At 37.2% G+C, this 17,685-nt stretch overlaps 2 protein-coding genes across 4 annotated transcripts in view; one reads left to right on the top strand and one right to left on the bottom strand.

Annotated features, from left to right (window-relative positions):
- LOC143040067 (uncharacterized) overlaps positions 1 to 17,685 on the top strand; it is a 127,028-nt gene that overhangs the window by 54,067 nt on the left and 55,276 nt on the right. The gene's annotated exons all lie outside the window — the stretch shown is intronic.
- Positions 9,609 to 17,685, bottom strand: part of LOC143040066 (uncharacterized) — a 123,187-nt gene continuing 115,110 nt past the window's right edge. For both annotated transcript variants that reach the window (XM_076210707.1, XM_076210708.1), the window contains exon 6: positions 9,609 to 16,412. In XM_076210707.1, coding sequence (XP_076066822.1) covers positions 15,591 to 16,412 — 822 coding nt within the window. In that variant the 3' untranslated portion in view covers positions 9,609 to 15,590. The remainder of the gene's footprint in view (positions 16,413 to 17,685) is intronic.

Below are 17,685 nucleotides of genomic sequence, written 5' to 3'. Positions count from 1 at the left end.
AGTAAATATAACAAAAGAAAAAATTAAAAGGTGTATATAGACACTCAAAGTTAATAAAACACCAGGGCCTGACGGTTGGCATCCAAGAATCTCAAAGGAAATAAAAAATGAGACTCTTGTTCCATTAGAAATTGTCTTCAAGAAATCCATCATATCCAGAAATGTCCCAAGAGAATGGAAGCTAGCTAACATTACTCCCATATTCAAAAAAGGTGACAAAAAGAAACCAAATAACTACAGGCCTATAAGTTTGACTTCAATCATAGGAAAAATTATGGAAACTATCATCAGAGATGCTATCAAACATCATTTAGAAAGTAACTGACAAATGATAGCCATCATGGATTCAGATGGAAACATCCTTACATGACTAACTTACTCAAATTCTACGACACAGTTATCTTGAATAATGACAAAAAAAACAATATATCTAGACTTTGCTAAAGCTTTTGATACCGTCCCCCACAAAAGATTACTGAATTATCTTCACATGGAATAAGTGGTAGCCTATTGAGTTGGACTAGTAATTGGTTCAATGATCGAAAACAGTTGTTTCAGATGGAAAAATTTCTTGATGGAAAAATGTTACGAGGTTTCCGTTCTTGGGCCACTTCTATTCATAGTATATATAGATGATAGACCACGGACTGAAATCTATTGTTTCCAAATTTGCTGATGATACAAAACTGTGCAGAATGACAAATGATCACTTAAATCAATTAGATATTCAAGAAGATTTAGATAAATCACAGCAATAGTCTGAAAAGTGGCTAATGAAATTTAACACTAAGTAAATGCAAGGTTATGCACATAGGTAAAAATAACAGTAAGTATGATTACAAGTTATTTGGAAATTCATTAACAAAAGTGGATAGTGAAAAGGATCTTGGCATAATTATCAGTAACGACCTCAAATCATCTAAGCAGTGTATTTCAACCTCTGAGAAAGCAAATAAGATTCTAGGACTGATTGTGCAATCTTTTGACTTCAAAAGTCCATCTCTCATTAACAAGCTATATAAATCGTTAGTTCGTTCACATTTGGAATATGCTCTTTCCGTATGGTCACTGAATCTCATTAAAGACATTGACAAATTGGAAAAAGTACAACAGCAAGCCAAAAAACCAATTCCAAAAATCAAAAATAAATCATATGAAAATCGACTAAAACATATGAATCTGTTTTCCCTAAAAAAGTGTAGACTCAGAGGTGACTTGATACAGGTCTTTAAGATTCTAACTTGCCTCCAAGACCCTGCATGTGTAAATAGTCGTTTCTGGAACTTCCCGACTCTGCAGAGACTTTTCTTTTATTGCTTGAGGCATCAGGCAACTGCAGTATCTTCTTCTATGTACTGATCCTTCCTTCTCAATATATGGTGTGGCTTATAAATATATACGATCATGGCGGCTGTTGACGCTACACATTCTAAACCCCCACCACTACCTGATCCTCCTCCTAAACCCCCCGATCCCTCTCCTAACATTGCCACCCCAGGAGTAGGAGCTCCTAAAAAACCCGAAGATAACCTGCTATGTAGTGTACCAAATGGAGACGAGAGAATTCTTTATATTAATTCTCTCCCCTCAGACTTGAATTGTTCCAAATTTTTGGAGATGTTTGGAAAGTTCGGAGAAATTAAAGTTATAAAGTATGGTGAAACTAGAAATTTTGAATCTTGGAGAATATGGATAGAATTTGCTTCTCATAAGGATGCTGTTAATGCTTTTAAGCATACATCTTCGGAGAGCTTAAAATGCAATTTAATTCAAAAAGTTCCCCACAATATTAATGTGGACTTATTTTATCCAGATAGAGTTAATGAGGAAACAACATAAAGAAGTGCTGAGAGGACACCTCTACCTGCCAGGTGGCTAATTGTTTCAACAAATTCAGAATTTTATAATATCTTCCATTTCAAAAAACATTTGAGATCAATGGTAGGAACAATTAACAACCCTGATATTACCAGGTTTGGAAAGAACAGATTTTTGGTTTCTACAAGGTCTTATAGACAAGGGCACATGATTTCTAAACTTAAAAACACAGATATAAAAAAAGAGGTCAAACCACACTATAATTTTAGTTATGCCAAGGGAGTAGTTTTCAGTCAAGATTTATATGACCTGTCTGATGAGGAACTACTTGAAATGTGTGATGATAAAATTTGGAAATTTTTCAAGGTACCAAAGTCAAAAATGATTATTTTTACATTTAAAAATTATCAAATTCCAGAATATATATACATTGACAGAGAAAGATTTCATGTCAGAACTTTTAAGCATAGACCACTACAATGCTTCAAGTGTTTTGGCTATGGTCACTCATCAAAGGTATGCACAAAAGATCAGCTATGTGCAACCTGTTCATTACAAAAACATGAAGATGATTGTTCTAATCCTATATTATGTATAAATTGTAAGGGAAATCATAGTGCTAGATATAAAGAATGTGAGTCATTTAAAAAGGAAAAAGCAGCTATAGAGAAAGCTCAAGCAGAACATCTAAGCATTGGCCAGGCAAAAAGACTTCTGTTCAGTAGACCTCAATATAGTGATGTTCTAAAAAATGGAAATTAAATTAAGAATCAACCTAAAAAATCCAATCCCAATCCAAAACTTCAGGCTTCCCCCCTTGAGCTTGAAGTGCATTCAACTTCTCAGATTTCATCTCAGAAAGCTCCTTCGTCCCCTCTCCATGGGACTCCAAAGGCCTCTCAGGCAGCTATACTGCCTGATCTGGGTAATTCCCAGAATGACACCTTGATCAAAACCCCTCTCCAGGGTACTTCTCAGGCCTTACTAAAGACCTCCCAGGCAGCTTTACTGCCTGATCTGGGTAATTCCCAGAATAACCCCTTGATCAAAACCCCTCTCCAGGGAACTTCTCAGGCCTCACTAAATACCTCCCAGGCAGCTTTGCCGCCTGATCTGGGTAATTCCCAGAATAACCCCTTGACCAAAACCCCTCTCCAGGGAACTTCTCAGGCCTCACGAAAGACCTCTCAGACAGCTTTACCACCTGATCTGGATAACTCCCAGAATGACACCTTGATCAAAGCAACTCATACAGCTCAGGTGCAAGATGTGGAGATGGAGCCTCAAAGACAAAAGAGACCCCATACTCCCTCACCATCAACTAAATCTTCACATCATGGTAGGACACCAAAGAAAGGAAATAGCAGAACTCTCGAGAACCTGTCATATTCCTCTACAAAACATAAACTGAATCTTCCCAAAACAAACCATTCCATACCTGGAAAACCAAATAAAAAACCATCCAATAACAAATAATGGCCCTATGTCAATGGAACATGCGAGGTTTCCATTCAAATAGAGAACAGATTCAGGTTCTTTTTAAAGAACATAATTTAGCCGCCATTTGTCTAAAAGAAACTGAACTGGGCAATGTTATACCCAACTGTGGACACAACTTTACATTCTACAAATCTCCACCTCCTGTAGGTGAACGTGCCCACGGTGGCACAAGTATTATTTTGACCAAGTCATTACCACAAAAAGCTGTACAATTAAACACGATACTACAAGCTTGTGCAACACAAATCTTCATTAATAAATGGATCACTTTGTGCTCCCTATATCTAGAACCTGACTTAGAATCTCGATTAGTGGACAGAGATGGTAATCCAAGGCAATTAGAAGTTAACGATTTACAATCACTTTTAAACCAACTACCTCAACCTTTCATTTTAATGGGGGATTTTAATACAAAGCATACATTATGGGGAGAAAATAGATGCGACCATCATGGACTTCTAATTGAAGAACTACTAGACTGTAATGATATAGTTTTAATGAACAATGGTTCCCCCACAAGGTTTGATGTAGTCCACAACTCCAATTCTGCAATTGATCTTACAATATGCTCATCATCTTTAAGATTAGATTATCAGTGGATGATAATCCCTATGGAAGTGACCACTTTCCCATACATCTTAAGTATATCCAAAATATACCCTCCCCATGTTTGCCCAAATGGAAGACAAAGGAAGCAAATTGGCAACACTATGAAAGATCCACCAAAGTCACTCGTAAAGCTAATGATTTCCCTAGTCCTTCAGCTGCATATGAATATCTAACTAGTATAATGACTGGAGGAGCTATGCTATCAATTCCCAAAACAACAGGGAAACCTCGACGTCCACTGATACCATGGTGGAATAGTAATTGTGCCTTGAGCAGAAAAATTACTAGAGCCTGTTACAAACGTTATCGAAGACGTCCAATCCTGATAAACAGGTTGATATACAAGAGAAACCTTGCTAAACAAAAGCAAATTTTCAAAGAAGCAAGGAGAGAGACGTTCATAAGATACATATCAGAATTAAAGTATAATTCCCCACTTATTTTAGTTTGGGACAGAATATGCAAACTATCAGGGAAATTTTCCCCCTCCCCCCTGCCCATTCTAAAAATCAACTCAGTTGTTATATCAGATACAAGAGAAGTGGCAGAGGCATTTGCACAGCACTACTCAAATATCTCAAGTGCCAGTCACTACTCCCCTGAATTCCACAGTATAAGGAACACAACAGTAGTTACTCCGCCTGCTTGCACTAATGCTGAGGCATATAAGACTCCATTTAACATCATCGAATTTGAACATGCCTTATCTTTATCTTCACCAACAGCACCTGGAGAAGATGATATCACATATGCAATGATTTCCCATCTACCTCGGGAGTCTAAAAAATTCTTTATTGATGTTTTTAATGAATTTTGGTGTTCAGGAACCTCTTATAAGTTGTGGAAAAATTCTGTTATAGTTCCATTTTTGAAACCTGGAAAAGACCCTAGTGATCCCAACAGTTACAGGCCTATAGCTCTTACCAGCTGTATTTTTAAGATCTATGAACGAATGGTGAATATTCGTTTGGTGTGGCTCCTAGAATCAAAGAATTTATTATCAGAGAGGCAATATGGCTTCTGCAAAAACAGAAGTACTTTGGATCCCCTATTATATCTCACACGTGAGATACATAATGCTTTTGCAATCCGAAATCAGACCATTGCAGTGTTCTTCGATTTGGAAAAAGCTTTTGACACTACCTGGAGAGCCGATATTTTAAAACAGCTAGCAGATTGGAATATCGGTGGCAATATGTTTAACTTTGCCAAAGATTTTTTATCAAATCGATATTTAAAAGTGGGAATAGGCTCTACCCTATCATCAGAATATCTACAGGAAGAAGGTATTCCACAAGGAAGTGTCCTTAGCCCAACCCTCTTTAGTGTTGCCATTAATGGATTACTTGAACAACTCCCTGTCGGAGTAATTGGCCAAGCATTCGCAGATGATATTCTTTTTATATGTAGTAAATCTACTGCAATTGAAGCCTGTATCAAAATTCAGAATGCAATTAATGCTGCTGCTAAATGGGCAAATAATACAGGATTTAAATTCTCTACCAAAAAAACTAAAGCTATACGCTTTTGTAGAACACAAAAAAGGGAAGTAATCCCAACATTATTTTTAGAAGACTCAGTTATAATATATGAAGACAAAGTTAAATATTTAGGAATCATTTTTGACAAAAAATTAACTATTGCTGACCATATAAATGAGACAGCAGTTAATGTCAAACAACGATGTAACATTCTTAAATTTGTTAGTGGCATGAATTTTGGAGCTGACCGTACTACACTATTAAGATTATATCAAGCCATATGCCTAAGTAAGATTGATTATGGCTCTCAGGTTTATACCTCAGCATGTAAGACACTATTGAAAAAACTGGATGTAGTACACAACATGGCACTACGTATTTGTACTGGGGCTTTTAAGACTTCTCCTGTTGAAAGTCTTTATGTGGACTCTGGTTTTCCCCCTCTTTCCATTCGAAGGGAAGAACAGGGTCTCAGATATATGTCAAGAGCACTAACTACACATTCTAATCCAAACTACAAGTATATAAAACAACCTATCGACAGCACCCACTAAACCTACTTTGCCTAAGCCCCTTGAAGTGAGATTAAACAATAGTACAAGAGAGGTAGGCCTTATTCCTCCTCTAGTTATGGAAATCACTTTTGCAAAATACCCTCTGTGGTGTAGGCCACCTATAAACATTTGCCAAATGAAAGAAAGCAAAAAGATCAACTCAAGTGCTCAACTGAAAAGTAACTTCTTAGCCCATATTTCTAAACACAAAAACTCGATTGCTGTATACACTGATGGGTCAAAAACGGCTACTGGAACTGGATGTGCTATCATCCTTGGAGAAAAAATAATTAAAAGAGCCTTCCCAATCAATTCTCAATTTTTAATGCAGAAATTTATGCTATCTATAGCTGTCTAAAACTTATTTTTAACACAAGCAGAAATGAGGATTCATATATTATGTATTGTGATTCCCAAAGTGCATTGACAGCGCTACAAGGATTGATACCCTCAAATCAACTTATCCAAGAGGTGCAGAATTGGCTGGTCCTCCTGCACTCTCGAAAACAAGTTGACAAAGTTCTGCTGGGTTCCTTCACACGTTAGAATTCGTGGAAATTAGCAAGCTGATACAGCTGCCAAACAGGCAGCTTCCACTCCGGGTTCCCGCTCTTAGCAAGTTCCCTGCGAAGACCTAATTTTTTTTATTAGATCATACTGTAGAATCAGGTGGCAGGACCAATGGTCCAACATGAACAACAATTTTAAACTAAAGTCAATCAGACCTTCTGTCAGCCCCTGGACCTATACAGGGATGGACAGAAGGTCCAGCATAGTTTTAACATGCCTACGTATAGGGCACACATACCTAACCCACAAGTACCTCCTAACTAGTGGAGCAGAGAGACAGGTCCCCCAGTGCTCCAATTGTAATATTAACATCACAGTGAGGCATATACTTACCGAATGTCCTCTCTATTCTGATCAAAGAAGAAAATTCAGTTTAGCCAATAAACCGCTAACAAGTATTTTAGGAATGGATGCCCCTGTAGGAAAGGTTTGCAAATTTTTAAAAGAGACGAATTTATTTTATGATATTTAATTATATAGTTTATGTTTGTTGTGAATGATTAGGATATACTTCTGTTTGTTGTAGATGAGTAGAGAAGTAAATCTTACTTGTTATGAATGTGAAAAATAGCATCTACATATTTTAGATATATAGAATAACTTTTGTGATTTTATAACTAAAATAGATTGTATACTAGTATTTTAATGTATAGATAACTGGTTGACATATATGCGCTGAATGGTCTTTGGCTCCGGCACATGGCAAATAGCCACAAACTTCATAAATCCAATCCAATCCACTCACCCCTATCTTCTGTCTTCTCCCTTCCTTCCTCAAAAGACATCCTCCTCTTTCCCATCCATACATCTCATCCTTGGTCACCCCCTCATGTTCACTCCATCCACCTCTGTTATGCTGTCTTCCCACTCTTAATACTGCCCTGTACCACTTCTCTGAATATACATTTCCTTTTCCCAGAAACCTGAGGTAGGGAAGAAAGAAAACTGCCACAGGGGTGGAATAATTGGAAATCAAGGATATAGATTAAGTTGGAACTGTGCATGGATTTGAGTCTAGGTACCGTATATACTCGTCTATAGGTCGAAATCTTAAGGATTTTTTTTAGGCCAAAACCTAGGGGTCGACCTATACACAAGTAATAATCTTGTTAGGTTGAAATCCAGACATGACAAGGCAAGGAAGAACTCTTACCTTTTCTTTAGGTTCAGAAATCAAAATATTTACCTACTAAATACTACCAGTAAACAATGGGTACATAAAATACACGGTACGTACTAAAACATGTAAAATTCCTTCTAGATACGGTAACCCCATACTGTGGTTTTACCTGTTTGTTAAATTTCTTAATTCCTTCTAGATACGGTAACCCCATACTGTGGTTTTACCAGTTTGTTAAATTTCTTAACACAGGCGAGCTTATTATATCATGTATACTATTACAGTACCCATAATTGTTTTAAAAAAATAATGAAATGCTGTGATATTCTCAAATTTATTTTTTTATTTTTTTATATTTTAGTTTCGACCATGGGCGCAATATAGCAATAGAAAATTAATCATTAATTTTATAAATTAAAATGTATCAACGTAATATGCAATTTTGTGGGCGGAAGTGAAAATGAAAAATACCTTGCCACAAGCATAGGATCGGAACGCCATCTTGTCTGTCAATTGACGGCCTCGGTGCTTCCGACAGTACCTCGCCAGGTACATTTTCTTGAAGGAATGTTATGGAGCGGAGATACATGCATTCCTTCAAGCTGCAAGAACTTTGTATAGCCAGCAAGCTAAGTGGTTGAAAAGCCCGCCAACTTCTCATTTCTTCGTCGTCGGCATGTATCATAACAAATATGACGTACTATTCGTCCGACACGACTTCATTACTTACGAAATGTTTTAGCATCTTTCTTGTTTTTTTTATTTCCGATCACAAAATTGCATATTACGTTGATACATTATAATCTACAAAATTAATAATCAATTTTTATTGCTATGTTGCGCCCTTGGTCGAAACTAAAAATTTACCCAAATTTAGCTTTCTACATGGTATATGTTATTGTTACCATTACCAAAACAATGCATGGATCTCACCATCACGAAAACAAACTGTTCAGTATTGCCAACTTGTTACTGTTACAGTGACACATGGTATAATCCTAAATATTTTAACTGAAATCCACCAAAATCGTTTTCCTTGATGTCGTCATCTTCACCACCAAACAGCTCCTCCCACTCACTTCTGTGTCGAGTATCGTCATACGAATCAACCTCATCAGCCATAGGAACATCAACATCATCTTTCTCCTCCACATTATCATTAGCCTGATCATCCGCACAGTTGAGATTACAAGACTAACTCTGAGTGTTGGTTAAATTTTTTTCTAACGAAACACGCCTAGCCAGTTTATTCCGAATACCGTACTTGGTAATCTACCGTACTTGGCAATCTGTTCAAGTTTTTCACTCCGCTGAAATGGCAATTTCAGTGAAACTTATTAAATATTAAAATCAGTGAACTTGAAAAAACATAAACCAGAATACATCAGAATTAATGAAGTGAAAAAACCATAATAATCAATTGCTATACCAGGCAAGCCATGCTACTTCAAAGCATTAAGGCAGTGGAATGCTCACAGCACCAAAAACAAAAACAAACCACTCGACCTATACATGAGGTATATGGAAAATTCCAGATTTTTTGGCCAAAAATGGGGGGTCGACCTATACACGAGATCGACCTATAGACGAGTATATACGGTATTAAAAAAAATAGAGAATAGAAGATGGGACTCAATGAGTGTTGCTCTTTTCCTGTATACTACAATTAGGTAAACATGTTCTCAAGTTTGCAGGAACCTGTAGGGACCTCCAGAGTTCTGTAGGGACTTCAAAGCACCTATGGAGAGAAAAAATAAATAAATAGGTAAATAAATAAGGTTCCTCCTGATAACTACAGAAGCTGAAGCCTTGTCTATCTTTTCTCTGTATTCTTCCAGTAGTCTTTCTCCATAGACTATTTCAGTCATCATTTTTTGCATCAACTTTTCTCAGTATCTTTACATGCAAAAATAATACCATTCTAAAAACAACTCAAGAAGGTCAAATAAACTAGAGTTTTATAAAATATAATACTTTATTTACAGTTGGAGTGACAGCGCAGTGCTATTGGTCTTATAGATTAATTATAATAATGCAAGAATGAAGAGCAGTAGTCATAGAGGTGGCAATAATAGCAATAGTAGCTTACTGGCTAGCCAAGGCACTCTGTGTCTCACACACAGCCAATGCCACAACATTGAGACTGAAGCCAAAACAAAGATTCCGTCGCTAACATAAATGCACAACTGTAGGCTACCCATTACCCAGTCAGCGGAGATTATTTTAGAAAGTGGAAGAGGGGAGACAGTTTTAAACAGTCAGTTTTGGCTAATGATAAGTAACCTGTATATTCCAATATCTAACATGCAAGTGTCAGACTTGAATATTTATTCGTTAATTTTTTCCAAGTGCACCATAATCTCAAAGATGATAGGCAATACATACACTCTATATGAAACAAAAATATTGAAGCGATGTCCTGCATTGTTCACATGGATTTGTACACTTAACTGCATAATTTAAAAAAAAAGTATGCTTTGTACAGCCTACCATTTTCTATCCTAAGGAATTCCTATCATAACACCCAATCTTCTGGAGTAGTTCAATTTTGGTTGACATACTCAGGGAAAACTGAAAATTCTAAAGTCCTACCAAAGAAGAGCCAGACAAATAACAGCACATACTACAATGGGAAATCTATAAAGTATGACGGAGTCATTATTCAGGATTCAAACATTATGGAAAATGCTTCATGTACACGCCAGACAAGACTCAAACATTCATCACACATTCCCTTTTGTCACCTCAGCTACAAGAAACTTTCTTGCCTTTAGGAGGAGGAAAGATAGCGAGAAGGGGGGCAAGATATTCTGAATTGCTCATGGCATAAAAAAAAAAGTAAATTAATAAAAAATATATAAATATACAAGATAAAATAAACAATGAATGTATTGTAGTGTTAGTAGTAATAGGAGTAGGATTACCCATGCTGTCAAGGGGATACGACATAGAAGCAATGAAGGAAACTGATGACACTCATGGGCTCCTGTGAGAGGTTTTCCACCCTAGATATAATGTGCTTGTGTCTGTGTGCTGCCTGTGCCATACAATCTGTGAAGATAGTGTGACTGTGTGCGAGACACCCTAGCTGTGTGGTACCTGTTGAGCTGCCTAACCTGTAATGGCATGTCCTTAGTGCTGTGAAATAACTCTCAAAATCTGTATAGGTGTATTACCTTGTTCCATTTGTTTTACTAGGTGTATGGGTAGTAGGTGGCCAAAGTTCTTGTTGGACTCCAGACTAGCAGAGGCTATATCTATGAGAACCATGCTGTTTGAGTCAGTGTGGTTGTGCAGGGGTAATGGACTGTTGTAGAATTAATCTGGAGTTAGTGTGACATGCCTGTTTGTTGATAGATGGCCTCTTGTTTAGTGTGATGTGTGCTCTGTGATTTGATTGATAGGTGCTATGTATTGTGTGTCACATGTGTTCAGATGACTGGGGTGATACAAACTTTTGGTCACTTCTTGCAGATCTATTAGTGTTGTCTGTGTACAACTGGAGTCCTGTCCCATGTGGCGAGGCTGTGATATGTGCCTGAGATGGCTGCTGACCATGCCAGACTAACATTTCCCAGCATACCTCATGCACTGTTTCTACACAAGTTTCCAGGGGTCAATGTCAGAACCTGCGATTGCTCTGTGGGTACCATGGTGTGTGTTGTGTTTGTGTTATATCTGTTATGTGTGGTACAAGTATCATTATGGTGCATATGATACTAAGAGTTCGTGTGTGTAGAATATTTATCTACCTGTAATATACAGGATAAGAGTTATGCTCTCTCTTACTATCAAACTGATTTAAATTTATGATGTCTGCCTGGACCATTTATATTCATTCCACAAATGAATACATCTGTATGGAAATTTGTATTTCTCAATGATCTTTAAACATTCCATTATCTGAAGTTTCTTGAAAGTGTTTTCTTGTTGCTGAGTACAAGGTATGGTTCTCTGTGGTATTCATGGCTGCCATGGTTGTGAAGATAATGAAGACTTGAAACAGGCTACATGATGAAAAAATACACAAAATTAAGAATGAGAAATTGGGAGTTTTCAAACGCTCTAAAAGAATCCCAATGGTGTCTTTACCATAGGAATGTTTTCAGTAGACATTTCAAAATTGAATAATGAAAAATAAAAATTACTGACATACATTTAAGATTCATGTGTATAAAAAGACTAAACTAATGCCTAAAAATCAACAGCTACTCAGCAACTTCAAGTTGCTGTATATTACATCACACTGGTCAAAAACATGAAATGACCTGATGAAATCTAAAAAAAAATTTGAGCAGCAAGGGAAAAAGATGGGAATACACCTATCCTTTACATAACCACTTTTAATCTTGGATAATGAAGATCTTAATCTTCGGACAGAAAGTTACTTTTAGTAGTTTTTTCTCCCAATCAGAGATATTACAAAAAACAAGTGATGGATAAGTGATTGCTGTCAAAAGGAACTTCTGCTTAGCTACATTAAAATTATATGAAAAATGGCTGTCAGGAATGAATAACACGTGGTTTATAAACAACATGAAATAAAACTGAAAATTTGAATAGATAAAAACATCAAATGTTGTATTAAGAATATCAATGAGGATAATGAACCTATGAGCAAGTTCTATGAACCATCAAAGACAAGACTGTGTTCAAGAATTCTTGTATGACAAGAAACAAAAGGAATTTTATAATACAGTGGCAATTCTACTTACCCATTATTCCACACTGACATGGGTCTTCCTGAGCAGTTTCATTTCATAAAACTCTCCAGGAAAACCTTCCATGTCTTTTTCATGTGCTATTACAATACTTCAGTTCCTCCTTAAAATGAATACATAAACATGAGGAAAACAAGGATAGGTGAGCAAGATAATACTGAACTGTTGAATCTTATACGATTCGTTAAACGGATGGACCAGCCTGGGTAAGAGTGGAAAGTTGACAAGGCAGCATGGGAGAGAGGAAACTCCACCTGCACCTTATTCCGAGTAGTTTATGGAAATAGGTGGGGCAATGAAATAAATACACAAAGAAGAAAAACTGAACAACAGAAATCTGTGCACCATACTAACATAGAAATGAACATATGATGATAAATACACGTTGCTTTCACAGGGAAAAAAAAAATCGTACAATGGCAAACCTCTAACCCAAGCAAACATACTTATGCCACATAGTCAATGATTTTCATAAAACCAACGACATTCACTGTATTGTTTTTGCTAAGGAACTCCAATGTATTACACCATTCTCATTCAGCACCAGCCTATCACTCCTGTGCTTAACTCAAACACCATCTAACTCGGAACACATATTTCTAAAACTCCAACACCTTGCTTGCTCTTAGCCAAAATATTGGGATTTTGTGGTAACAACAACTTATCTTAAAACACCTCCCTAACCATCCCTGAATAGGTTTCATATAATGAATCCTCTTGCATCCCAACATGCACATCCAGAACCGTTCCTCTGACTACTCCTCTGTCTTTTCCCCTTCCTTGATCTCTCCTAAACCTCAATAATTATGCTTTCCTCAAGTCAAGTTGCAGCTCCAAAATATTCTAATTTTCTCGGCACCTCTGCATTTGGCATACGAACAGTGCACCGGTGGGTTGTTGAAAACTAAAGCTGTAGGCCTATGTACAAAATAGACATATACAGTCAATGAATGGCTTTTAGTGACTCGAGATAACAGCAGGGTAAATCTTTTCCTTTGTATGTTGATGCAATGTTAATAAAAATCTAGACTACAATGTAGCTGACATTAAACAATTGGAATGGATCACTTGTATATAAAAACGAGACATAAAGAGTCCATGCTCATGAGAGGTGGGTGGAGTGGTGCAAGAGAGGAGCACAAGATTTAAATTGCGGGGAAAATACAGTTTCACTGCCAAGGCAATAGAAAATCTACCGTCTTCTAATTTTCCCATTTTGAATGAAAACATGAAAAAAAAAAATTGTAAAACAATGTATAAGAAATAGAGTTTTACCAGCCAACAAGTTTATACTCCTATTTCTTTCCATAAGGGGGTGACTGGGATTGGTCTCTACTCCTATGCCTTACTTACAGGAGGGGATGGGGTGGGGGGTGACGGCATAGCTGGCCTCCGATATTCTTTATAGTTACATATGAGCAGCAAAACATTCTACAAAAAGTGATATCCTAATTTGTATAGGAAAGCAACTGTACATAGGAATTGTAAAGCAAGTAATTACAATCCTTGCTTCCTTCTTTACAAGTTTAGCACAAATGTGCATGCACGCATACATACATACTTTTTAAATGCAAGTATACATTCATCACACACTAGCAAACATTCACAAATAATGGTATTACCACAACAGATAATACAGAGCAGATTTGCAAAACTGTCTTGCAATGTGGAGACAGCTTTGAAAGCAAGTCATGGCATCCCTTCACTCACGCTTCAAGTGAGTATTTTGCTCTTTTACTACAGCAGCTGTTGACATATTATTTACACAACTATAAAGCCGAATGTGAAGACTGATTGATCTAATATGGCTCTTGAGTGCATAGAACTTTCTTTCCTTACTATAAATTTCCTAGTTTCTAAAGGTCTACCTAATCAAAATGGCATTAGATTAATTCTCAGTACTATTTCTTCACTACTTTCAAGGAATTTTTGCAAGTACAGTAGACCCTTGTCTTTTTTCATATACTTTTCCTAAAAATTCTTTCCATTGGCAATTACAGAGTATGCATTTTTTTTTATGTTTGTTTAGTATTTATTATCATCTCCTGAGTACTCCTTGCAACCAACTTTCTCTAAAAATGAGAAAAAACACTTGCTGTTCACTCATGACATTACACAGGACTAGAAGACTTAAGAAAAGGAGGTACAGACAAACAGGAGAGAAGCACATCTAATCATGTTAGGAACATGATTAACCTTGGCAAAACATATTTGCCATTCATAAATTGTTTATATTCAGTAAAAGAATGCCACCACGTTTGAAACACATTACAGAAATGCCAAAGCGTAGGTCAAACATCTTCACTTGTAACAAGAACAACTAAGAATGAGCAAAAAAGTTTCTTCTTAGCGAGATCCTTTCTAAATATGACATTATTGTCTGATCATTTTAGAAATATCACACAATATGTGCTTCTAACCTTGCTCAGTCCATTCACTGTCTTGACACACGAGCCGGATTGAGCATCAATAGCCGGGGTACAATATCACAAATCCATGTCCTGACAAGGCCAAGACTTACAAACATTCATTTTTCTGTGCAACACTTTGTGTAGCTCAGATGTCTGGCATTCTCAAAGCATCACACACTAAACTGTAGATCAGTGCACCAACTCTGCATCCAAGGCCCAAAGATATGCATAATATTTCTCACTTGGTATGCAGCATTACTATATATCCTCTGCAGATTGCAGGGTAAGCATATTCCTGACAATGTGCACACAGAATGAGCAACATTCTTTCAGCTGACTTGTGAAAAAAAAAAAAAAAAAAAATTGTCCACACAGTATCATGACACTTAGGATTAGAGAAATGTTTTGAGTGCACATCAATACCGTTATACAAAAGAGTATACACTTTCTGGCAGCACTTAACAAAACCAATATAATTTTCCAATACGAAGAGCTTGTATGTTTAGAACTATAATTTTCTTTTTTCTCTGATGTGCACACAACAATGAAGCTGCCTAACAATGTGATACACTATACAGTGCTTTCAACAATTGGAATAATTACATTGTGTGTCCAGTTTAACTCATACAGGTGCACACCAATTGGCTCCAGTATTCACACAACTGAAATGTAGCTCATTATGCATTAGCACAATGAAACCATGATGTGCTTCCCCTTACACTACCAGTATGCATTAATGGTGCCTTGGTGCAAGACTGGGTGACTACAGTCTGTGATCACAGTCCTAAAAGTGGCACACCCTTGCACTATCCTACTTTACACTTAGTTTTCCCATCTAATAATCTCTTATGCATATCAAATTGTTCTTCGTATTTCACCATATGAATTGAAATAGTTTTCATGACAGCACAAGTATCTGAGATCTTAATTTTTTCGTTACGAAATCTTGAATCACCAATTCTCTTGATATGAAGACTTTCTCCAACAATACCTGTGAGAAGAACATCTTCTAGTACAAAGAAAGTTGTACTGAGAGCTTTTTGGTAGATCTCTTCCACAACATCATTGGTGAAGAGATAAGCAGGGCCAGTAAGAAAGTCCGGATATCTAACTCTGCTGTATGTATCGATACCAATGTAATATTTGCTCTTCTTGTTTCGGACTGGTTTCCATCCTTTCGCAAGACGGCCATACATAACATGTTTATCGTATTTCTTTGTATCGATGAAATGCAGTAAGAGATTCATATTTATAAACATATCATCATCAGTCTTGAGAATGAAGTGAGATTCAGAGCAGTATGTATTAACCCACTCAAACATAGATATGGTTTTCAGAGTAAGGTTTGTGTAATGATCAATAAAATTAGTCTGAATAATATCACCATACAACTCATTCTCATTATCAAGGTTTGTTTGCACTGTTGCGTCATGCACTCTCCCAACCATAAAGGCCATCGTAATATCCTTTCTGATGGCATAGCTGCCCCAGGTCTGTCTGATGGCCATACGATGTTTTTCATGATCAGGAGCCGTGGTGATTAGCACAAGCACCTTCAAGTCTCTTCCGTTGTTGGGGCACAACTCTTCATGGGGAACACTGAATCCATGCTCGTACTTCTCAGACACCTGAAACAATTAATTGCCATTAGAAAATGAATTTATATTTTTAATTATCATTTACAAGATATATCAGTATATCATGGCTTATGTTTCACACGTTTCTCCTTATGTGTAAGAATACACGTACAAAAGGCGAGGTCAGCAGTCACCTTTGCTTTACGTGTAAGAATACACATACAAAAGGAGAGGTCAGTGGGCAATTTAGCTGCAGCAGTCACCTTTGCTTTACGTGTAAGAATACACATACAAAAGGAGAGGTCAGTAGGCACTTTAGCTGCAGCAGTCACTTTTGCCCTACATTTTCAGGCAGCCAAAGCAAGTAGCAACTGCCAGTGGCCACTGGTGATAAACCCTGAAGCCTTGTACAGACACATGTGCAAGAGGATTGTAAAAGACAGACTTGAAAATCTAATCAATCCGTTGCCCCAGGTCTCTCTCTTGCAGGAGACCTACTACCCTGTGTGGTTACATATGGGACAGTTTGTTTTTGTAGTCAGGCCTATTTTGTCTTGTACCGTTTTAGCTGTGATGCATGAGGGGGAGTGGGTGGGGGATGCAGGGTGAGGGAATATGTGGGAAAAATAAATTGACATAGCCTGAAGAGATTTCTCCCCATCTCCTTTTCTGTATGAGGGGATGGAGGGGGGGGGGGTCGCCGATTTAATGAAGCAGCCTTACTGTGGATGTGCTGTGTCTTGCAACACTGTTTCCAACCCAGGGCAGTGGACAAGATGCAAGGATGACCCATCATCCAGGAGGTGCCAAGATAAGAGGGTGGGAAGGGAGTGGAGTATGTTGGGGATGGAATGGGTGGGAATGGTTTTTATACTGCCTTTGTTTTTTGTCTATCGCCCTTGTAAGGTTGTAAGGAAAAGCTTTTGGTATATGTATGTATGTTTTAGCTTGGACTATTCGGGAAGGTAAAAGTTACTACTGGGAGTCGGAGAGAAGTGCGGGATTTGAACCCACAACTAAGCAAGTGTAAGACCAACATGCTTCCAATTATGCCACCAAGTTACAATATGATGATAGAAATATACAAAATTGGAACACCAACGCTGTGTCTACCTATTGTATTTGGGATCAGAGCTATACTGTTCGGGTTCCATCTCTACTCCACTTGGCCCTAAAATCACGAATGTTGGCATCTATACTTAAGCTATTCCACAAATTACTGCATCTATGTGGAAACTTGTTCTTCCTACTGTCTTTTAAGCAATTGGTCTATTGTTTTTTCTTTATATATATATATATATATGAGCTCTTGTTTCTGAATGTA

Source organism: Oratosquilla oratoria, chromosome 27 (assembly GCF_046742065.1).
Source record: "Oratosquilla oratoria isolate Oo_2021 chromosome 27, ASM4674206v1, whole genome shotgun sequence".
Classification (NCBI taxonomy): Eukaryota; Metazoa; Arthropoda; class Malacostraca; order Stomatopoda; family Squillidae; genus Oratosquilla; species Oratosquilla oratoria.
The sequence above is the reverse complement of the archived record's forward strand: the minus strand, read 5'-3'. Positions and strand labels throughout refer to the sequence as shown.